This window comes from Salvelinus namaycush, chromosome 1 (genome assembly GCF_016432855.1).
Source record: "Salvelinus namaycush isolate Seneca chromosome 1, SaNama_1.0, whole genome shotgun sequence".
Lineage (NCBI taxonomy): Eukaryota > Metazoa > Chordata > Actinopteri > Salmoniformes > Salmonidae > Salvelinus > Salvelinus namaycush.
This window is the reverse complement of record NC_052307.1, coordinates 53,500,584-53,526,139: the sequence shown is the minus strand read 5'-3', so window position 1 is coordinate 53,526,139 and position 25,556 is coordinate 53,500,584. Positions and strand designations below refer to the sequence as shown.

General features: G+C 42.4%; 1 protein-coding gene across 1 annotated transcript in view; it reads left to right on the top strand.

Annotated features, from left to right (window-relative positions):
- The first annotated feature begins 2,245 nt into the window (after positions 1-2,245).
- Positions 2,246-25,556, top strand: part of LOC120052113 (leucine zipper protein 2-like) — a 58,144-nt gene continuing 34,833 nt past the window's right edge. The window contains exons 1-5 of the mRNA XM_038998965.1: positions 2,246-2,256; positions 7,891-8,008; positions 12,243-12,313; positions 13,962-14,043; positions 21,378-21,440. Coding sequence (XP_038854893.1) covers positions 2,246-2,256; positions 7,891-8,008; positions 12,243-12,313; positions 13,962-14,043; positions 21,378-21,440 — 345 coding nt within the window. The remainder of the gene's footprint in view (positions 2,257-7,890; positions 8,009-12,242; positions 12,314-13,961; positions 14,044-21,377; positions 21,441-25,556) is intronic.

Here is a 25,556-nt window from a genome sequence, read left to right as displayed (position 1 = left end):
ATATTGAAAGTTACATATCTTGGAAACTTGATTGCTGACATGCAAAACATTTTGGGACTATATCAACAATGGACTAATGAAACAAATACCAAAAGATCGTTTTGGGGTGGAATTTTCCTTTAAATGTCATTACATCCATTTATAACTATTGTGTTATTCATATACAGTATGTAAATTAATGCCCCAAAAATAATACTGTCTCCACATAGGGAATAACAGAATGATGGAGTGTTTAACATCAAGGGAAGTAATTGGCATACATTTATGCATGAAAATGCCTGCAATATACACTGCTCAAAAAAATAAAGGGAACACTTAAACAACACAATGTAACTCCAAGTCAATCACACTTCTGTGAAATCAAACTGTACACTTAGGAAGCAACACTGATTGACAATAAATTTCACATGCTGTTGTGCAAATGGAATAGACAAAAGGTGGAAATTATAGGCAATTAGCAAGACACCCCCAAAAAAGGAGTGATTCTGCAGGTGGTGACCACAGACCACTTCTCAGTTCCTATGCTTCCTGGCTGATGTTTTGGTCACTTTTGAATGCTGGCGGTGCTCTCACTCTAGTGGTAGCATGAGACGGAGTCTACAACCCACACAAGTGGCTCAGGTAGTGCAGTTCATCCAGGATGGCACATCAATGCGAGCTGTGGCAAAAAGGTTTGCTGTGTCTGTCAGCGTAGTGTCCAGAGCATGGAGGCGCTACCAGGAGACAGGCCAGTACATCAGGAGACGTGGAGGAGGCCGTAGGAGGGCAACAACCCAGCAGCAGGACCGCTACCTCCGCCTTTGTGCAAGGAGGTGCACTGCCAGAGCCCTGCAAAATGACCTCCAGCAGGCCACAAATGTGGCATGTGTCAGCATATGGTCTCACAAGGGGTCTGAGGATCTCATCTCGGTACCTAATGGCAGTCAGGCTACCTCTGGCGAGCACATGGAGGGCTGTGCGGCCCCACAAAGAAATGCCACCCCACACCATGACTGACCCATCGCCAAACCGGTCATGCTGGAGGATGTTGCAGGCAGCAGAACGTTCTCCACGGCGTCTCCAGACTCTGTCACGTCTGTCACATGTGCTCATGTGCTCAGTGTGAACCTGCTTTCATCTGTGAAGAGCACAGGGCGCCAGTGGCGAATTTGCCAATCTTGGTGTTCTCTGGCAAATGCCAAACGTCCTGCACGGTGTTGGGCTGTAAGCACAACCCCCACCTGTGGACGTCGGGCCCTCATACCACCCTCATGGAGTCTGTTTCTGACCGTTTGAGCAGACACATGCACATTTGTGGCCTGCTGGAGGTCATTTTGCAGGGCGCTGGCAGTGCACCTCCTTGCACAAAGGCGGAGGTAGCGGTCCTGCTGCTGGGTTGTTGCCCTCCTACGGCCTCCTCCACGTCTCCTGATGTACTGGCCTGTCTCCTGGTAGCGCCTCCATGCTCTGGACACTACGCTGACAGACACAGCAAACCTTTTTGCCACAGCTCGCATTGATGTGCCATCCTGGATGAACTGCACTACCTGAGCCACTTGTGTGGGTTGTAGACTCCGTCTCATGCTACCACTAGAGTGAGAGCACCGCCAGCATTCAAAAGTGACCAAAACATCAGCCAGGAAGCATAGGAACTGAGAAGTGGTCTGTGGTCACCACCTGCAGAATCACTCCTTTTTTGGGGGTGTCTTGCTAATTGCCTATAATTTCCACCTTTTGTCTATTCCATTTGCACAACAGCATATGAAATTTATTGTCAATCAGTGTTGCTTCCTAAGTGTACAGTTTGATTTCACAGAAGTGTGATTGACTTGGAGTTACATTGTGTTGTTTAAGTGTTCCCTTTATTTTTTTGAGCAGTGTATTATTGAATTATTAATTTATTATGCTAAGTATTTCTATTTCAATGTCTTCAAATTTGAACACTGTAGAATATTAGGCAATTTAAGTGATGAACAAATTAGCTGGCCTTGCTACGTGAATGAAGAAGCATATGGCGAGAGATTCCTGTTCACTTCAGATAATATGGGGCTTTCACGTCCTTGCTCAGTGTATTGTAAAACTTCTCCACAAACAAGTCCATTGTATCAGTTGCTGTGTACCAGCTTGGGATGGGTGACACTGAAAATGGTCTCATATATCAGCAATGCATATGTATCCTACACATGGATAATCAGGGGCCATTTTTGGGTCGTGCTGGTCCCCAAAGATCCACCCTAAGATCATTTGGTCCGGTTGATCATCGAAGATGCAGGCCAGGTCAGTTCAGTCAGGGGATTTTACATTTTTAAATGTAACCTTTATTTAACATGGCAAGCCAGTTAAGAACAAATTCTTATTTACAATGATGGCCTACTCCGGCCAAACCTGGACGATGCTGGGCCAATTGTGCGCAGCCCTATGGGACTCCCAATCACGGCCAGATGTAATACAGCCTGGATTTTACACACATACTCACAGACACAGACACACAGAATTACCTCAGGGAACTTATTTGGGTGGCCTCTTGAAGGGAAAATATGTTTTTTTTTTAACTAGGTCATCTAGGACTCCCTCAATAGAATACTCCATCTAGCTCAAGTTTCGTTTAGTCTTGTCACAGTTGTATGGGGGCCGCAGACTGAGGCAAGTCAACCAATGGATCTGACACTACAATCTTGTCATTCCCAATGAAAGGTCAAATATTTAATTCTCTGCTCTAAAAACTAGTAAGCAATGTTAACACAAATTAAAGTAAAATGTGCTTATTTCTACCTGGTAAAGATAGTTGAACATTTTCAACATATTTCTTGGAACAGCTCATTCTCGTTTTAATTACGGAATATCATCAGAATACTGTTGACGACTGTATCTGTGAAAAATGTATCAGTCAATTCGTTAATCAATTAATCAAAAGTTTTCAGGCCCGTTCATAGTAGGTCACTGACAAAGAAAGTGGGTCATCACATTACAAAAACGCACACACATAAAAACACTTTTTTTTTTTTCATAGGCATGCACATTTACATTTTAGTGTCTCGTTTAGTCTCAGAACCCCGACTCTTTAATTTCAGATATAAACCACAAAGAAAAACAAATCAATATGAAATGGAGAACATTCATCTCATGAAAGACCTTGGAAGGAGATACAATTGGATATTTTATTTAATATCAAACAGCTCTGTTAGCTGACATTGGATACTGTCACTGAATATGCCACGGATCAATATACTTTAAAATATGAGCACGCTATCATTTTTCAGGGATATATTACGCTTTTGGACTGCGTCACGTTGTGTCCACCCTTCTTTAGGTGTCGTCTTACCAACATTTGATGCCAAATTAGCTTCTTCTGAACCCATTGTTTTACCGTGTCCGTCAACCAAACAATTAAAGAAGATTTTGTGCCAGATAGCCTGACAACGCAATTAATATTCCCTGCTGTTTGCTATGTTTATACAAGACAAGAGTCAGTAAACATGACGGATTGATTTTGTCACAGGTGTTGGGTGGTAGTCACGCTTGGGTAGAGAAATAAAGGAATTTTTCGACAAGCCTTGGGCAGTCCCCCTTATTACAACTATTTATTTGCACCCTCTTAATGACACAATTAAACCAGCCTGAACTTGGAGGCACTGCACTGCATAAACCGCTGTCTCCTCATAATCTGCATGACAGCAAATAAACTCCTTCTAAATTTGACGGGTTAAATGCTAGCACTTACAAATAACTTCTGCTGTTGGTTTTGTAGCTTGTTCGTCGTAAAATATGTTCCCCTTCAGTTTATTTGCCACACAATATTGGTTTCGAGGTGCATTCTTAAATATGGGTTATCTGATGGGGATACTTCCATCCAGCTACCGGGCAACGCTTAGTAAATCATAACGAAGGCATTTCTAAATATATTTACTAAGAAACAATGCAAAAGTAGTCTATGATCAGTAAGTCTGAGTTGACAAAAGATTAGGAATACCTGCTCTTTCCATGAAATAGACTGACCAGGTGAAGCCATGTGAAAGCTATGATCCCCTTATTGATGTCACTTGTTAAATCCACTTCAATCATTGTAGATGAACGGGAGGAGACAGGTTAAAGAAGGATTTTTAATGCTTCAGACAATTGAGACTTGGATTGTATATGTGTGCCATTCAAAGGGTGAATTGGCAAAACAAAATATTTAAATGCCTTTGAACGGGGTATGGTAGTAGGTGCCAGGCGCACCGGTTTGAGTGTGTCAAGAACTGCAATGCTGCTGGGTTTTTCATGTTCAACAGTTTCCCATGTGTATCAAGAATAGTCTACCACCCAAAGGACATCCAGCCAACTTGACACAATTGTGGGAAGCATTGGAGTCAACATGGGCCCGCATCCCCGTGGAACACTTTTGACACCTTGTAGAGTCCATGCCCTGACGAATTGAGGTTGTTCTGATGGCAAAAGGGGTTGCAACTCAATATTAGGACGATGTTCCTAATGTTTTGTACACTCAGTGTAGTTTTGTGTTTATATACTATCTACGGATTGTCCTCACATGGGCCACCATGGGAATTCCTTATTATTCATATTCCTTGTATTATCATACATCCTTACAACTGGTGTGTCTGGTGTGAGTAGGATCCTTTCAAGTACATCCATTCATATCAATGAATACCTTGTTTATTTTAAAACAAAGATTTATGAATTGTCATTAGGTCATTGATTAATATGAAACATTGCCAGCTACAGTACAGTGTCTTCAAAAGTATTTCTTCAAATTTGATTTGATACTTAATTGTCATTTTTTTGTCAACAATTTACAACAGATATAAAAATTTAGAAACGCCTTCGTTAATGATTTATTAAGCATTGCACGGTAGCTGGATGGAAGTATCCCCATCAAATAAGCTACGCTTATTTTTGGTTCTCCTTTAATCCCTCCGGTAGTACATAGCCACATGTATGAATCACAACTGAAAACTGTGCCCAGCAACAAGCGTGTACATTCTTGATTTTACACACACCGGTGTGCGTAAGCCAGACAGGCCTACATACTGTTTCTATGTACACTCACAGAAGGCTTCGCTCCCTCACCTCCTTCACATCATTTCCACACTTTGACTGCCGTGGCGTTGCCCAGCGAGGCTGAATGATCTCATAAGCTATTAGCCGTTATTAAAAAAAGGCCCGGGTCAATAGCTGGTAACCGGTGCTACGATAGAGCGTTTACAGGCCAGCCCTGTCAACTGAACTGAAGACCAAGCTGCTTCTGCAGCTGCTCTCTAGGTAGAGAGGGAAAGTGGCATGGCCTTGCCTCCTTCCCCTTATTGAGCTGTTGTTTTGCTGTTGATTGTAGACCTCAGCACTTTTCCCTCTCCAGGCCCACGGCTCAGCACTTCTCTTTTACACGGCAGGGTCAACCTCATATAACTCAGAAACTCACTGTGATTTCAAGGCTAGAGAAATGTTTGTCCGCAAGAAGTTAACGCAGGATCCACCAATAAATGATGATGCTCCTCATATAGGAGAAAGCTCATCTTTCTTCATTTTTTTGCGTGTGGCATTTTTCATTATTTCGAGCCGGTCGTGTTTTACTGTCTTGACTTAAGATGCTCGATCAAGATGGATATAAAAGAATGTGGAAATTGCAGAGGCCCAACTAAAAAATATTGAATTATGTGATCACTGGCAGCAGAATCCTGAGGACAGCGGCCTCCTATCTGATCATAAGACTGTTTGTCAGACAACCCGACACTCATTAGCACACTTTTCTCTCGTCCAACGGATCTGTGAAACCGCGAGGTTGCCAGGACGCTGGTGTCGGGGGAAAGGTCATGACATAATTAGGGATCTGCCGCCATTTTTGGCAGTAGTTAACAATTTATGCCGGACCATGCGCAACGTTTTTTTACCGTAATCTGTGACTCTTCATGTGATATAGTTAGTTCTGTTTCAGTGGGCCTCAAATTACGAGTCTTATTCGTTTCACTCCCACGGATGGGCCAATTCCATTGGGTAATGAATACGCTGGCAGACAGGGAGTGATTTCCCCATCTCTCTGTTGCGTGAGCCTGCAATAGATTTCACAGATGCCATACGGTGGCAACTCATGCGCGGGATGCATTACAGCATGTTATTTATTTATTTCTTAGGTGCTGCTGTTCTATTACTGATTTATGTGTTATTGTGCTTGATCCGGTGATGGGATTTGTGACATGAGGTGCATGAGACTTTTGGAACAAGGCCCCAGGTCGAACGGGCGGTGAGCCCTCCCAGATTCAGCCGAATATGGTGGGCAGCAGTGTTGCATTCAAAAGCACAAAGAAATGACACAGTATATTTCTTTTTCCACACCTGGTCCCCAAAATCCACTCTCAGAGGGGTTTACAGTAAAGCTCATTAAGCTGCATGGCGGGTTGTTGTTTTTCTCTAGATCTTAAGTAACATTTTCTTGCACTTGGGGCTCTGCTCTTTCCTCTGGAGCTTCTAGTGTAAGACAAAGCAATGCCATTTGGGTGTTTGTCTTACAGGCATTTCTGCGGTGTTGGAAGGATGTTGTTTCCCCCTACACTTCCTGGTTCTTGGTTTTGATTGTAGAGGGCCCTTGATGTTCTTGTGACTTGTAGAGATAGAGCTTTTATTGTCTATTTACCACTTTAAATTAATGTCAAATTAGGGGAGTGGTTAAAGTGAAATGTTTCATGTTTTTGTAACACAGCATTTGCAAATAACGATTTCATTCTGGGGGGTTGAAAGCAATCAACGATGCACAGCATGTCGATATAAAATTGACGACCGGTTGCGTCGAAAACCGCTGGCTGACCAGCTTGATCTTGAGGAAGTTTCCAAAAGATTGATTCATTTATTTTTGTTTGTAAATGAGGGTGTTGCGTTCAATAAAAATCGATTTTCAATCTGATATCGGCAGTTGGCACTAGGGAAGATGTAGGCAAGCTGCAATGTCTTTATCTATGACCACAGATGAGAGAGAGCGAGAGAGAGAAAGAGAGAGAGAGAGAGCGAGGGATGAAGAGAGAGAGGAGAGAGGAAGAGCTCACATGGCTAACCGTAGCCCCAAAAGGCCAGAGCTGTCAGTTTCTTCTTCAGCTCTTTATTTGCCACTCCTGAGCTTTCACTCTCTATTCCCTACTCCTCCAACCACTGGGTTCCCTAACTCTACTTCACTTGGCTGATGTGTATGCTTGTCTTTCAAGAGCCATATGTCTGTTTTATCAATAGGTAAGCTAGTAAGGTAAGAGACGCAAACCCCTAAAATAGTACGCAAAGGGTATGGACAAAGTCGAACGGAATCTTTTATCAGTATACCCAGCAAACCAAAATTGGTTATGTGAAAGTTCCCAGAACTTTCCCAGAATGTTCTATGGTGCTTGTTATATAGATATATAGATTTCTTTTCTGGAAAAAAATAAATGTTGTTTTCCAAATTGTTCTTTGAGTGTTTTGGGGGTTCTGGAATGTTCCCGGTTTGCATCATATGGAATGAATTCATTCAGAATTCTCAGACAAGACTGTAATGACCAAATTTTGATGCACATTTGCGCAAAAAGTCATGTTTGCCTCTTGGCAAGGTCACCATAAAAAAATGTGCACATTTACATTTCAATAGTTTGATTTATAAAGAAATAGAAAAGGCATTTGACAAATGGGTGCTGTGGATATTTCAGTCTTTTTGACAGTTGGATTTCCCAAATTGGTAAGGTGATTGAAGTGCTTTTTTATCTCGAAACCCAAGGACTGAGTATTGAGTAGATATTAGTGTGTCTGTACTTCTTTACCCTTTTTCTCTAATGACACAACACTTTTAATCCGCTTTAACACCGTCTCCTACACCCAAGGGTGCCAATAAAGAGGGATTCTGTCAGGCGGCGGACATAAAGTAGTGAAATCTCTCTCTCTTCTCTCTCTCTCCCTTGACAGACAAGGCTATGAGGGGCTGGAGCAGAAGCTGAAGGAGGTCTTCACAGAGCGGACTGGCATCCTGCGTCAACTCTCCAAGACTACAAAGGAACTGGACAGCATAAAAGGCAACCTTCAGGTTAGAGCCCCACTGTTTCTTTTCTGACAGATTATAGTGGGATGTTAAAGAAAGGGGGATGGCTTTGAGTGCCTTTGGAACCATGGGGTTATTTCGAAAGGCTAAGAACTTAAAAAAGGGCTTAACAATTCAGCTCAGCCTGTGATTCACTTTTTCTCATCCGCTGTCCTGGGGTATAATGAGCCACCACATACCTAGGGCCTCATTTATTAAAAGCAAATAAGCAATATGTTCTGCGTTTTGACGATCCCTCCACCTGATATGAATACGAATTGGAAGTGGAAGTCCTGTAGTTGAGGTGCAGTTGTAAAAACTGGAAAATTACTCCAAGGTGGAAGAGTTGAGAAATCTGGCTCGACACTCTTCGAAAAAAGGGTTCCAAAAGGGTTCTTCAGCTGTCCCTATAAGAGAACCCTTTTTGGTTCCAGGTATAACTTTTTTTGGTTCCATGTAGAACCCTCTTTAAGGGTACTACATGGAACTAAACGGGTTCTACCTGGAACCCCAAACAGTTATTCAACAGGTTATCCTAGGGGGACAGCCAAAGAACCCTTTCAGGTTCTAGTTTGCAGAGGATTTTGAATGATATAATCAAGTAACTGTCGCGACAGGACGTGCATGTGTGGTGCTGATGGAGGATGTTTACATTACCTTATTTGACTTCAGTACTGTATTTGACATCTTTCAAATACTTTAGATGTGCTTGACTGAAATTGCCTGGCTCAATGGACTCAAACGGTGCTAACCCTGTCCACCTGGAACTCCAGGCGGACTCAAGCAAACACTGAAATTATTTGAATGACCCAGGTCTACTTTAAATGGTATCTATGCTTCTACCCTTTACGTCTACCACAGCTCGATGTAATCTGTTTTTGACATACAGATCCGCAAATGTTGTGTATACGGTATGTTGTATGTACATGTACGTTACAACGTTACTCTTTCCTGTGAGCACAGTCCAGAATAGGATTGACAGAATGGGGAATGACAGGTGATGAGAGGTAGAAGATGGAAATGTATGATAAAGATCATCACTCCCATAGTGGATGCTGTGAAATAAATTCATGAGAATTGGTAAATGCACAGCTTGGATGGAAGACCACATAAACATAGTTAATCCTAGATCTTGAGATTCCAGTGTAATTTGGTTGTTAAATTGTATACTGCAGCAAGGCAATACATTTTTCTCTGATACATCTGTATATCGCCACTGATCGGGGCTGCAGTCGATTCCATTTCAGTTTTCATCAAACAAGTAGGGAATGAATTGAATTGAACAAATAGATTGAAAAAGACGTTAGGTTGTATGAGTATTTTCAGTCCAAATTCTACTTTCAACATCCTGTGTCCCACAGAGAACCAGCAGACACAAATATGTCTCTCAGATGTTAGCCAGAGTACCGTTGTCACATAGGCAGTCTTGAATAGAATCTCTTTTGCCAAATTTGGTGCCAGTGGTCCCTTGGGTTTGTCTGGGCCACTGTGTTCTTTTTAGTAGGCTTGGATGGCTGTAGCCCCTCTGACTGATTTGGAGGGCTGGAACAGTCAGAGTCAGGGGGTCAATTTCATTTCAGTTTTAATCAATGACTTCCCAATTACACCCTGTGAACTTGTATGACATGTAACCTGGTGTCACGTCTACTCCCGTTCCCCCTATCTGGCGCTTGTTGTCGCCAGTTTACTCATTATTACGCACACCTGCCACCATTGTTACGCGCACCTGTGCCTCATGAGACTCACCTGGACTCCATCACCTTCCTGATTACCTCCACTATATCTGTCACTCCCTTTGGTTCTCCCTTTGCGTACCCGGTACGCATCACCAAAGGGAAACAACAGGGATTTTTATTTGCTTTTTTACTGGTGACGTCGGGTCCAAGGGAAGCTGCCGAAGAAAAAGGGGAAGCCTCAGCTGGCTCGTCAGGCTTCAATGCCTCAGCTGGCTCGATAGGTTCTTAATCATCGGTTGGCTCGTCAGGCTTCCATTGCCGAAGCTACCGGGGATGCCTCAGCTAGCTCATCAGGCTTCCATGCCTCAGCTGGCTCGACAGGTTCTCAAGCCTTGGTTGGCTCATCAGGCTTCCACGCCTCGGCTGGCTCGTCAGGTTCCCGCGCCTCAGCTGGCTCTACAGGTTCCTGCACCTCAGCTGAGTCTACAGGTTCCCGCACCTCAGCAGAAGCGACTGGCCCACTCCTGGTACTCGGGACCGTCCCTCTGGTCGGCGTCCTGCAGGCAGGAGCCGCGTGTCAGGGAGGGGGTGCTGTCACGTATACTCCCACTCCCCCTCTCTGGCGCTCGTTGTTGCCAGTTTACTCATTATTATGCACACCTGCCACCATCGTTATGCGCACCTGCGCCTCATGAGACTCACCCGGACTCCGTCACCTTCCTGATTACCTCCCCTATATCTGTCACTCCCTTTGGTTCTTTCCCCAGGCATTATTGATTCTGTTCCTGTGTTATATGTCTGTACACTACTCGTGTTTCTTGTTTTGTTCAATGTTTCTTTTAATGATTAAATTCCCTCCCTGTTCTTGTTTCGCGACTCCTAGTGTACCCGTTACACCCCGGCCAGCCTGGGTTCATGGTGTTGTCCTCCTGACAGTTTTCGGTGGCATCCATTGTCCCTTGGTCGGGTCTGGCTGGCACTGTGTGTCTGTCTAAGCTACCACTGTCCTCGGGGCAGGCTTTGATTTCAGTTAGCTACTGTACATTATGTGCAGACTTGGATGGCAGTGTCCCCTGTGCCTTGTACAAATGTACCGGGCAAAGCAGGCGGTAGGAGATGAAGGGAGAAGCGAGGGGGGATGGATCTCTTATAAAAAAGGGGGGGGGAAACAATCAACCGTAACTTTTTATAATAATCCATTATGTATGTGTAACCGAGTAACCTTTCTGTTGGAGATTTACTGACCTAAGCGTTTATTTTTTTAATTAGACATCCCTTGGGTGCTGGGTCAACCCTTCATAATTAAACTTTGCCTGATAGAGCTTTGATTCTTGGCAGTTGCTTTGTGGTGTGCTAGTATAGGGTTTAATGGGGGCCATTCCTTCGCACCTCAACTGCTTATGGAGGTACCCTGGTTTGTTATGGTAGGTGTCAGCACCTCTCTAAATCGAATCCTGATGGGATGCAGCCAGATTAAAGTTTTTGTGATACAGAAATATGGGTATTTTTTTTATTTTTTTTATTTTACCCCCTTTTCTCCCCAATGTTCTCCCCAATGTTGTAATTACTATCTTGTCTCATCGCTACAACTCCCGTACGGGCTCGGGAGAGACGAAGGTCGAGAGCCATGCGTCCTCCGAAACACAACCCAACCAAGCCGCTCTGCTTCTTAACACAGCGCGCCTCCAACCCGGAAGCCAGCCGCACCAATGTGTCGGAGGAAACACCGTGCACCTGGTTCCCTTGGTTAGCGCGCACTGCGCCCGGCCCGCCACAGGAGTCGCTGGTGCGCGATGAGACAATGATATCCCTACCGGCCAAATCCCTAACCACGCTAGGCCAATTGTGCGTCGCCCCACGGACCTCCCGGTCGCGGCTGGCTGCGACAGAGCCTGGGCGCGAACCCAGAGTCTCTGGTGGCGCAGCTAGCGCTGCGATGCAGTGCCCTAGACCACTGCGCCACCTGGGAGGCCCATATGGGTATTTTTCTGAATGTCTCTTCTCATTATTATACTGAAGCACATTTTAAAACCGTTCGGTAATCTCGCAGAGCTGCAGTTATTGAACTCCCAATTATTGTGTTTATGGAAATGAGAATCAAATGTATTATTAACAAGATACTGTACCACTTGAATTTTCTATAATTGTATTCAAAAGTTTGTCTCTGCCAGAGTTTTCTTCCCCAAAAAGTGTCAGGTTCATAATTACACTCCAACCTGCATATAAACTACATGAGCTCCTACAAGCCTACAAATAAACTACAACTTATTTTCGACTACCCTCATAAAAGCATACACATCCATCTACGAGGGGTTACACAATATGGCCGAATAATAATAATCATTATTCACACCTTTTTTTGCCTGTGTATAGACTGTATGACAGCTTGGAGCAACGTGTGCATTTACACTCGAAAGGAGCACTGTTGTTTTCTTTCCGTTCCTACTGTATGAGGGCTTTGAATCAGCTCCTTCACTTTGGAGTGTTGGAGTGAGACTGTGAGTGGTCATATAATAAACCAATTTCTCTTGCGATACTGAAAAGCTCTCCTTCCTCACTTCTAGACACTGAAAAATGATGACTCCGTGGCCAAGAAGGATGTCCAGAGAATCCTGGAACTCAGCCACAAGCAGAGGTAGATCTAACCTTCTTAACCATTTGCTATTGCACATTGCTGCCATATGGATTATTTGGAAGAGCAACATTAATTTGAATTACTTCTATGGTGCAAGAACAATGTGATTTTACCTGCAATTCAACCTTTGGTATACACAGTATATACTTATACCCTACCGCTTTATAAATAGCAAACCAACATATCAACACATGACAATCATAAACAAACCATAAAACCATTTTTTATTGTTGTTTTTTATTGTTTTTATTGTTTATCCTGGTCCACAGACGATTTGAGCAGCCACCTGCGTTCCACTATAAATCCGATTAATCCTGCATTTGATTCGTTCCATTGCCAAGAATGATTATCCAATGACTTCATCACGAGATATCCAGGCAACTGAGTTATGGAAAAATCATTTGTTTTTGACACCTTTCAATCATGTTTTTGATTGCTTTGGGGGAGTAATAACTAGCAACTATTCTAATGTGAAACCATGGTACTGTAGCCACGTCCTCAAGTCAACACATGTTGAAAAATTACAAACGTGAGGCTTTACAAGATGCTGTCATTCCAGGTTTAGAAATGTTATTTAATTAAGACACTGTAGCCTTTATAAAAGCTGAAAACAGACATATTGTAGTCAGCAACATGATAAAACACAAACCTTAACCCTCGTCCTTGCCACCATAATTTTACCTAATCGTGTACATAACCAATTACTATATTTAAACTGCAAATATACAGACAACTTGAGGGGCCAATGAAATACGCGGCGGGGTGGGGGAAGACAGTACTAAAAGTCGAACATTCTGTCCGGTTTACTTTTGTGCTCTGGTTAAAGTAAATAACTGCCTTCCCACAGACACCATAACAGCCTTCCCACAAATACCCATAATGGGTTATGCACTATTTTATACACAGTCCAGTGCTGTGTTGCCTGAGGAAAATGTCACTCAGAATAATTTTGTGTTGTTTGTAGCCCATAGGCAAATGTCTCTAAATATCGGTGAAGATATGTTGACTCAATGTGTTGACTTGAAGCTTATTTACAGTACCAAATGTTGTTGGGCTCCCCTTAAATGTCAACCTCAAATTCATTCCACGCTAACTTCTTAAACATTGTTCTGTCTACCCTTAAAACGTCATACTGCTGGTTTTAGGGTGAGATCAGAAAAATGAAATCCCAAGTAGCGGAAAATAAAAATGTTTGCTTGACTGGGCTCATGTCAACAGACACAACCATTGGCATGTGAAATACGACAGGGCATCGCAGCAGTGAAGAGAGACTTTTCCTTCTGAGATTGACACACAGTGCTGTTGACTGCAGATGCTGCTCCTCGACTGCACAATTGATGGACCATGACCATGTCATATGTAGTTAAACTCTAAACCTACACTAAGCCCAGTCAAAGGGAATAATTCTTTGCTGCTGTAATCGTATACCGGCATTCTGAATTTAAGTTTGGCATTTCGTCATGCATTCTATCACAAATGTTTGGTCGAAAAAATAAGCATGAATTGATTTGATCATTTGATCCTATTCAGTGCTCAGTCAGTCAGTCAGTGCTTGAGATACTATTACTACTCCCTTGCCACTGCGAGAAGAGTTGGAGAGGAGAAGGATAGGTGCTAACTGAGTGTTTCTCACCTTTCCTCTCAACAGGGAAGAGATGAAGTCCCTCCAAACTGCATTGCAGAAGCAGCTGGACGAGGCAACGGAACAGGCCGAGAAACAGCAGGCCACAGTGAGTAGGAGCCCTCAGTCGTCCTCACCTCGTCTACACCTCATTCCTCTAACTTCCCCCTTGTCACCTGTCACCCGGGCCTGTGGGCGCCCGTCACCCATCTCATTACCCAGCAGCCATCTCTCCTGGCTGGCCCCCTCCCTCCCACCACTTAATAACCAGTCTGGGAGAGTGAGAGAGCTAGGTGTAACCCAGAAATAGGAAGCATAGTGAGGGAGGTCCTTCTGCTCTCCACTCTCTCCTTAAAGGATAGGTTTCTGATAAAATTATTCATTTTGTAAAAGCTAAACTTGACAGGATGGAGTATGTTTTTCCATAACGGTGATGAATAATTTCAATGAAACACCTGTAGAGTACGAGGAGAAGAAACACTTAATAGACCAGGTGACTTTTTAATATATTTTTTCCTTTTGTTATCCTGTCATAAACATTGCTTTTCATTCGCCAAGTATTCCAGGCCTCTTTCCATCATGCAACTCAGTCCTTTTTCTATTGTACTTGGCTGTCATTCTACTATAAATTATATCCTACTCAAGTTGTATTACATTGCCAAGCTATTCCGACGTCTGAGAATAGCAAGCTACAAATGAACTCCGATACCACACATGCAGTCATGGTTATACCTACTGTATGAATTGGACCTATAGGTAACAGTTTACTGTAGGCCCCCTATGTATAAATTCACTTTACTGTAGGTCCCCTATGTATGCATTTAACGTAGGCCCCCATAATGCCTTTATAGCAGCTTTTTACAACAGCTACAAAAGCTGTTATAACATCAGTAATTAACATTATACTCATGTGGAGCCTTTTTCATACCTACTGTATAGATTAGACCCTAGCTGTTTATATTCCCACTTCCCAAAGATATTTACTGCTGTATCTCTTATGGCTATCTGCCGAACCTCTAATTCCCCCTCAAAACAAATGATCAGAAAATCAACAGGATGCCTAATTAATGTCCCAAACAGACCGTGAAATGCTTTTGAGATATTCAATATTTGCTAATAAGAACAACATGGCCTGAAACAAGTGTGGACGTCTGAAAATGGGTGTCTGTCTTATTTACAAAGTACAGAACAAGGGGGGGGGCTGATGTTGCTAGCCAACAATCAAACTGTTGTTGACATTTTCATGTTAAGATGAGTGACAAATCCCTGGTGTAGGGAGATAATTACGGTCTATATTAAAGGAAATTGTATTGGCTACTGCAATGCATCAAATCAATGCCTGTCTTTTCACAAGGGGAACTTTTTTTATGATGTTACCAGCCGGTTACTACGTTTCTGGAATAGCACAAAAAAAGGGTTGTAAAGTTGAGTTTCTTGGTTGTATCATATACAGCATAACTCTGCTACTGCCACTAATCAGTGAACTAATGGAGTTTTGGGAAAATGCACGCTGATGCTGTATGAATAACTGTCTTGTTTGTAATAAGGTAGAGTTTTTAAAATTTTCAATTGAGACCATGCCTACAGCTCGAGGCGAAGAAACAGAGTGTGAGTTGAGGTTATTCTCCTTAGCTGGGCGAATTTGATGTGAGGCATTGGGTAGAAAACATTGTTTGATTGGTGTTGCACTCTGCCCCTAGGGAGCTCTAGAGTGTGTTTTCTCTAAACCTACTAAGCAGCAAAAAGTGGAAACCAGGGTTAGTTACAAGCACTGTCAAATGAATTTGGTCTGGGACGATACTGCACTAAACCACTAAACCACTAAACCATAAGCACTAAACGTGCTTATGTTTCAATGAGTTGTTCTCACTTCAAACATTTCATTATCTTCGCTCATTTGGAATTGATGAAATTAGTGCAACTGATAATCAATACGGTTTCAATCAGGAGCTGAATCTGTATCTTCCTACACGCAAAAACTATAAATTAGTACCCCCAGTGGACCACATACAGCGAACAGCTGTAGCTGTACTTGGAAATTGACATGCACAATAGGAAGCCATTTGCGATGGGAAACACATACTCATCATAAATGCCAATAACATGTAGAGCATTTGATGAACGTGAAGCTGTGGTTCCACTCAAAAGATCCCTTTTTATTTTATTTATATTTCATTCAAATGTTCATATTGTGTGGTTCAGAAACCTTGTTTGGGTTCACATACTCAATGTAAGTTCCCTGGCGTAGCGCAGTTTCTCTGAAACCCCCCACAAAGTAAAAGTTTGCCCCCCCTAAAACATGTGACTGCGTCAGCCACTCACAAAGTATAGACTACCGATCGTTGTCAATGGTTCTGAAATTGCGACGTTTACGCGGCTGCTTATCGGTAGGCTTTGTGGTGCTAGTGCTTGAAGTAGCCTGTAGCTTTGCTTTAATGGGTACATGTTTATTTATATTTGGTCGTCATTTTATCATGTTAAAAGGATCGGACCATTTTTTAAAGTTTTTGTCTACAATGACATACCCAAATCTAACTGCCTGTAGCTCAGGACCTGAAGCAAGGAAACAGCCGAGGTTCAAACTTTAGAAACCAGTTCCTACATTTGAATATAAAACTGTATTTTATCAAACAAAACTATGCTACATTTTATCTCTGGGACCCTCACGATGACAAATCAGAGCAACATTACTGAATGTAAGTACATTATTTACCTTAAGAGGTGAATGTATCAAACCAGTTGCCGTGATTAAAGTTTTTTGTTGTTGTGCACTCTCTTCAAACAATAGCATGGCATTTTATCACTGTAATAGCTACTGTAAATTGGCCAGTGCAGTTAGATTAACAAGAATGTAAGCTTTCTGCCCATATAAGACATGTCTATGTCCTGGGAAATGTTCTTGTTACTTACAACGTCATGCTAATCACATTAGCGCACGTTAGCTCAACCGTCCCGGTGGAGGGACACCGATCATGTAGAGGTTATTAAGCCAAACATTTATGTTTTACGAAGCGATAGGCCTACGGTGTTGCAGTGCTGCTATTTAGAATGCAGGCTGGTGGCAATAATGTATTTACTTTTTGAGTACTTAAAATTAAATTTGAATACGAGAGCATACTAATCTGTAACCAATAAATATGTAAGAGTATACAACTGTCCTGTAGGCCTATATTCTACTTTAGCCGTCCTCACACTCTCACAGCTTGGATTAAAACTTTGTGTTGCGTAAAACCAGTCTATTAAAAGTCCACCTTCAAAACAATAGCTTACTTGGGATTGTTTCATTATGCAGACAATGCAGTCTAACCCAGGATTTCCCAAACTCGGTCCTGGAGTCCCCCATGGGTGCACATTTTGTTTTTTCCCCTAGCACTACACAGCTGATTCAAATTACCAACTCATTATCAAGCTTTGATTATTTGAATCACCTGTGTAGTGCTATGGCAAAAACCAACACGTGCACTCGGGGGGGGGGCAGGACCGTGTTTGGGAAACCCTGGTCTAGCCTACCTTTAGCTATATACAGTATTTAGCTGGTAGCCTATTTATATTACACATTGGAACTCGGACTCCACGCTGTCGGGGCGATCCGTTTCATCACTCGTAGGCTTACCAGTGTTCACAGAAGGGAGGTCGCTCTCATGAGCACCGCTGGGTCTCTGGCAGTTGTCATCTTGGTTTTCTGGGAGAGGAAGAGGAGGAGAAGGAAGGCCAGCACCCTCACTAGAGGAAATGTCACTATTCTCAAGAGCAGGGTAGATGAGGACGAGCAAGGCCACTGTCATTTCTGGGCCCGGGCAGTGAGGTTTCTGTCGAGACTGGGATGCTGCTAGTGTTAGCTGCAGCATAAATAGGCCTACTAGCTTCCACCTTCAATGGTTTTTCATCAGTCGATGAGTTGGTAGCTTTGGTGATGTGGTTATCTTCAGTAATTTGGCGCGAGCTTGATCAGATAAAGCTTTTTTAGTTTTTGTGCACAACTTGGTCTTGACTTTTGTTAATTCATCTTGAACAACGCACTCACTCTCCATCCGAGTCTAACCTGATTCACCAAACTTTTTTTAACTTGATAGCCAATTAGGTGAGGAGGCCGAGGCGGGTTGCTGCCGGCGCCGCTGAAAAATAGGCTAACTAGATGCATGAAAACTATATTGTCTTTCTGACTCACCTCCTACCATGTAGATTGGACAAAATAAACAATTTGCTTGCTACATGTGGAAATTAAAAAGGAGGGTTACTGTCAAAATAATTTATTTACAAAATTAATATAATTTAGACACACAGTGCATTCGGAAAGTATTCATACGTTACAGCTTGATTCTAAAATTGATTACATTCATTTTTTCCCCTCATCAATATACACACAATACCCCAAAATGACAAAGCGAAAGATTTAGATTTTATTTGCAAATAAAACATCTACATTTTTTTTTTTAATACCTTATTTACATAAGTATTCAGACCCTTTCCTATAACACTCAAAATTGAGCTCAGGTGCCTCCTGTTTCCATTAATCATCCTTGAAATGTTTATACAACTTGACTGGAGTCCACCTGTGGTAAATTCAATTGATTGGACATGATTTGGAAAGGCACAAACCTGTCTATATATGGTCCCACAGAACAAAAATCAAACCATGAGGTCAAAGGAATTATCCGTATAGCTCCGTGAGAGGATTGTGTCTAGGCACACATCTGGGGAAGGGTACCAAAAAATGTCTGCAGCATTGAAGGTCCCCAAGAACACAGTGTCCTCCATCATTTTTAAATGGAAGAAGTTTGGAACCACCAAGACAGGCCCATACTGAGCAATCTAGGGAGAAGGGCCTTGGTCAGGGAGGTGACCAAGAACCCGATGGTCACTCTGACATAGCTCCAGTGTTCCTCTGTGGAGATGGGAGAACTTTCCAGAACTACAACCATCTCTGCAAGACTCCACCAATCAGGCCTTTATGGTAGTGGCCAGACGAAAGCCACTACTCAGTAAAATGCATGTGACAGCCCGCTTGGAGTTTGCAAAAAAAGGCACCTAAAGGACTCTCAGTCCATGAGAAACAAGATTCTCTGGTCTGATGAAACCAAGATTGAACTCTTTGGCATGAATGCAGTGTCAAGTCTGGTGGAAACCTGGCACCATCCCTACGGTGAAGCATGGTGGTGGCAGCATCATGCTGTGGGGATGTTTTGCAGCGACACGGACTGGGAGACTAGTCAGGATCGAGGGAAAGATGAACGGAGCAAAGTAGAGAGAGATCCTTGTTGAAAAGCTGCTCCAGAGCACTCAGAACCTCAGACTGGCACGACCGTTCACCTTCCAACAGGACAACGACCCTAAGCACACAGCCAAGACAATGCAGGAGTGGCTTTGGGACAAGTCTCTGAATGTCCTTGAGTGGCCCAGCCAGAACCCAGACTTGAACCCGATCGAACATCTCTGGAAAGACCTGAAAATAGCTGTGCAGCGACGCTCCCCATCCAACCTGACAGAGCTTGAGAGGATCTGCAGAGAAGAATGGGAGAAACTCCCCAAATACAGGTGTGTCAAGCTTGTAGAGTCATTCCCAAGAAGACTCAACTCTGTTAACACTGCCAAAGGTGCTTCAACAAAGTACTGAATAAAGGGTCTGAATACTTGTGTAAATGTGATATTTAAGTTTTTTATTTTTAACAAATGTTCTAAAATGTCTAAAAAAATGTTTTTGCTTTGAAATTATGGGGTATTGTGTGTAGATTGATGAGAGAAAAAACTATTTAATCAATTTTTGAATAAGGCTGTAACGTAACAAAATGTAGAAAAAGTCAAGGGGTCTGAAAAAATCAAGGGGTCTTTCCAAATGCACTCTAGGTGTGAGATGGCGGGTACATGGGCCCCCAGAGCTGATTTCTGCTACGCCAGTGTGTAAGTTGCTCTGCATAATTGAACATTAGGCCCACCTTTCATGAATTTTCAAAAAGAATGACAACCATTCATGGATGAATGGTACTCTAGTCAAGACAGTAGCAACAACACTAGATGACCCAAAACCCAGAACTGTCTTAGTGTTCTGTGGTGCTTGTCAATAATACACAGATCCAATTCTATTACCTCTGGATGACTAGTCTACAAAACTGACATCAGTAAAGTTAAGGAGTGATGCTGCATGTAAATAGACTTCAAAATATAAACAACTTTAGGTAGGCCAAGAAAATAGGTACACAAACTCCAATAGATAAACCACAAACACAAATGTATGATCGAATTTCCCAGTTGGAGGCATGCCATTCCAAAAAAGTATTACAACACGATGAAAAAGATTGGCCTGGTTATTTCATCACTATCATAGCAAATATGACATCATACTTGTAACACTAGTTGCAAATGCTGGGCGTTGCAATATACAGTTTAATTGTATAATAGCTCTGGAAACACAATAAACTCTCCAACATTGCTCAGGCTTATTGCTCTGATTTATCAGTAAGTCATATGAATTAATTACACTGTAATAACACAATTGAAAATGTCAAATGTTAACAATGTAGCATGCTACAGTTTCCTATTTTACATCCATCACTTCCCAGAGGGAACGTTGCGCTGGGATGTGTTATCGACCTACCCATGGGCAGAGGCATGAACTCCAAATGCACCAACATGAACTGTGATGTTATTAGTGTGTCAACCACCTAGCCATAGTTTAAAGTCCCCCGGGTGCCTTCAGAGCTGAGGTCAGCTGGGCCATGAATTCTCTCCCCTTCCTCCCTGGGACAATCTCAATGACCTCATTGAAGGACAACCTATCCCTTAGAATCCTTCAACGCAGAGGTGAAATAGAAAGCAGAATCGGATTTGGAATATCTCTCTTTCTCCCCCCCCCCCCACCGCTATCCAGTCTTTTTTGATGTAGTCCTGCACTACGGTGGGCCGCCATCTGCATCAGCCGTTTGACGCCTGACTGCTTGTTAAATACAGGACACGAGGAATGGCTGCACTACAGAGACATGCCAAGCTTGCGATAAAAAGATTGCGATAAACAAAGATATCACTCTGACACAATGAGCATATGGGCTATTATATTAATCACACAGTGGAAAATAGGCAGTCGCCCACCGTTTTTGTACATCTTTAGAAGCTAACTAAAATAGCAGTAAAAACGGTGTAATGTAACCATATGGAGGTACTTGGAGCATTAGCAGGAAGTCTGCTTTAAAGGCAGAGAATCATTTTAAGTTGTTTGACCTTGAGATGTATTGAAGATAGAGCAAGGACATCACCAACATACAGTAGGATGAAATCCAGGGCAGTCAGGAATAGCTGGCATGGTTGATGTTAGTTACTACCTTCATGATACCTTCATGTTAAATGTCACATTTTAGATGTAATTGACAGTCTGTAAGAAACAGTCTGTAAAAAAAAATGGACAGTCTGTCAAAAAACCCATGTCATTCATTTGATTTATTTCGCCCACAGATCAAGTTCCTCAAGATGGAGATGGAGAAAAAGACCAAAATAATCAAGGACCTGCAACAGGAGGTACTTTTGTTCTCCCCACCTACTGACTCACGACTGACTCGTTTCTAATTCATGATCACCGTGACCTGTAAATGTTATGTTAATGTCAGTCATAAGAGAAATGCCTTAGTAATCATATCATATGATATCTATGGTCATCGACATCACTTGAACTAGCAATGGGTTTTGATATCCTTTTTTCTAAATCTATACGATGCTGTCATTTTGGATTGCAAAGGTCACAGATAGCCATTGGCAACTGAGGGCCTTATTCTGTCGGTATTGAATGATGTAATTGGTGGAGAGGCCTATTATGAGCACTAATACCACTGGATGCACTGAATTCGACAGAGCCTCCGGGCCTTGAACAGGGCTGGTGTCGTGGGACCTTCTAATTGGCTAACCTGGGGGCAGTTACTGGCTGCAGCGTGGCTGGCGCAAGATCCTATAGTTTAAGGGCATATGCCCCAGGGCAGAGGAGAAGAAAGTAATCAATCAGAAATGGAGTCACAACAGTTTGCAGCATGATAGAGCCTGGGTAAAGAAATGAGAAGCTACCACAATATTCAATGAAAAAGTCAGGTGAGAGGTAGAGAGTTCACACTGCCCGAGGGAGGTCAGAGAACATTATATGACATTATTAGCTCTACTAAACCAAAAAGGGGGAAATACAGTGCAGGGGTGTGTGACTACACACCAAACTCCCAGAACAAACTCTAGAGGCAACATAAGCGACCCCAGCAAACCTAGGAGTACTCCAGTCAATTTTGATGTTTTCACATCAGAGAGTAACATCGGACATGGCTGTAATGTTGTACAACAGATTGGTCTAAATTACCTGTAAATGAGGCAATGATTGGACTACATAATGACCAATTAGATGGTCTTCAAACCTCAAACACCAAGTTCATTATGGTGAGAGAGCCAGCTTGGAGATGAGAGGAGGGAAGATACAAGATTCTTGTCTGTGGTCACCATGGAGATGAAAGGATACAGTCCTTTGTGTGCCACAGTTCTAAGTAAAAAACTATAATTAGCTGGTAATTTAGAAAAGAGCAAAAATATAAACGCAACATGCAACAATTTCAATGATTTTACAGAGTTACACTTCATGTAAGGAAATCAGTCAGTTGAAACAAATTTACTAGGCCCTAATCTATGGATTCCACATGAATGGGCAGGCAGCCATTGGTGGGCCTGGGAGGGCATAGGCCCACCCACTGGGGAGCCAGGCCTAGCCAGTCAGAATGAGTTTTCCCCCCACAAAAGGGCTTTATTACAGACAGAAATACTCCTCAGTTTCATCAGCTGTCCGGGTGGCTGTTCTCAGACGATCCCACAGGTGAAGAAGCCGGATGGGGAGTTCCGGGGCTGGAGTGGTTACAAGTGGGCTGCAGCTGTGAGGCCGGTTGGACATACTGCCAAATTCTCAAAAACTATGTTGGAGGCGGCTTATGGTAGAGAAATTAACATTCAATTACCTGGCAACAGCTCTGGTGGACATTCCTGCAGTCAGCATGCCAAAAGTCAATTGCATGCTCCCTCAAAACTTGTGACATTTTAGAGTGGCATTTTATTGTCCCCAGAAAAAGGTGCACCTGTGTAATGATCATGCTGTTTAATCAGCTTCTTGATATGCCATACCTGTCAGGTGGATGGATTGTCTTGGCAAAGCAAAAAATTATACTTACAGGGATGTAAACAAATGTATGCACAAAATTTGAGAGAAATAAGCTTTTTTGTGCGCATGGAACATTTCTGGGATCGTTTATTTCAGCTCATGAAACATGGAACCAACACTTTACATGTTGCTTTTATATTTTTGTTCAGTATAAATCCTTGATCACGTCTTTAAAAATACTTGCAAGGCACACAATCACACCAATCACTATGCCAAATAAAGGCTTGTTAAATAGTGCTTCCGGTAGTCTGACCTATGTAGGATTGAGTCAAATTGTATTGTAATCAGACTCAAAAAAAACATGGGTTATTTGTGAGAGTTACAATTGAAAATGTTTTACACAGTTCATTGAAGTTGTATTTGGGCAGAACCTCTGAGATTTCTGCTGGCAGTCAGAAGCACTGTAAATGGGCTCTGTGAACACTTTGAAAGTACATTATGTAGCTCAATGTAACGGAATTCGTCCTCCTCATCTGACGAGGAGTAAGAAAGGTCGGACCAATGCGCAGAGTGGTAAGTGTCCATTATATTTAATAATCCTGAACATGACAACAATACAAAAATAACAAAGTGAATAGAATAGAAAACCGAAACAGTCCCGTAACGTGAACAAACAGACACGGAAGACAACCACCCACAAAACACAACAGAAAACAGGCTACCTAACTATGGTTCCCAATCAGAGACAATGACTAACACCTGCCTCTGATTGAGAACCATATCAGGCCAAACGAAAAACACAACATAGAAACACAAAACATAGATAACCCACCCAACTCACGCCCTGACCATACTAAAACAAAGAAAATACAAAAGAACTAAGGTCAGAAAGTGACACTCCACTATCAGTTAGTCGCTGTAGCGTTGACATTTTAAGTCTTGGCTTTTTCCTGTGCCAGATCTATCTCTCTAGTTTTGAGTGTCTTTGTAGCTTGATCCAGAGGGGTCATCAGTAGTAGATAGTGGGGCCTGAGAACTACTTTTGAGAACACCAAAGCTGTAGCTTTGGCATTTCAAGTCTTGGCCATATCCTACACCAGATGAATCATGGAAAATATCTTGACATCTTTGGGTGTCTTTTTTCCACTAGATTCAGAGGTTTCACCTGTTGTGCATTCCTACTGTGTAGGTCAGAGAGGTATCCTAGATTTGTCATATCCTATCAGACAATATATGTCATTTTTCCACTCTTATTGCTTTTACTACACTCTGCAATGCCACTGAGGCTAGATGGAAGTAGTTTGCTTAGATTTCAGATGCACTCTAATCTCACTGTATCAAACCATTGGCATTGACTTTCTAAAGGTAACAAATGTATGTCTAAAATAAACATATAATAACAGAAGTTCCTCAGTCTTATTAGGACGTGTCTTAAGTCTGGGGAAATTGCTGAAAGCCATTTTTTATCAATTACAGTACAGAACAGAGATATATCCTTCCAGTCCTGTTATAATTAATGAAATGTCATCTGCATAGATAACTGGATTGTGGCTACTATTTTAAATTCCCTTGTTATCGGCAGTACCTTATTGAATCAATAAGGGGCTTGAGATAAATATGCAAATAGGTGAGTAGATAGTGTGCCACCCTGGCTTGCGCTTCTGTCCCTATTACCGGAGGGGGAGCAAGACTAATTTAACACCCTACACCTAGAAGCGATTGATAGATAACTTGAATGTCAAATGGACTCAAGTTATCACAAAGCCCAAAGCGACACTAGGCAATAAGTAAATACTTCCATTCAAAGTCATCAGCAGATATAATAAGGCCTCTCAGTCGAGTCTGGAGTCAATATTTGTATTTGTATTTATTATGGGTCCCCATTAGCTGCTGCGAAAGCAGCAGATACTCTTCCTGGGGTCCAGCAAAATTAAGGCAGTTTATACAATTTAAAAACATTACAATACATTCACCAATTTCACAACACACTGTGTGCCCTCAAGCCCCTACTCCACCACTACCACATATCTACAGTACTAAATTCATGTGTATGTATGTGCATATGTTATCGTGTGTGTGTGTGTGTGTGTGTGCGTGCGTGCGTGCGTGCCAATGTTTGTGTTGCTTCACAGTCCCCGCTGTTGCATACGTTTTTTTAAAATCTGTTTTTTAAATCAAATTTTACTACCTGCATGAGTTACTTGATGTAAAATAGAGTTCCATGTAGTCATGGTTCTATGTAGTACTGTGTGCCTCCCATAGTCTGTTCTGGACTTGGGGACCGTGAAGAGAACTCTTGTGTCATGTCTTGTGGGGTATGCATGGGTGTCCGAGCTGGGTGTGCCAGTAGTTGGGTGTGCCAGTAGTTTAGACAGACAGCTCGGTGCATTCAACCTGTCAATATCTCTCATAAATAAAAGTAGCGATGAAGTCAATCTCTCCTTCACTTTCAGCCAGGAGAGATTGACATGCATATTATTAATATTAGCTCTCTGTGTACATCCAAGGGCCAGCCG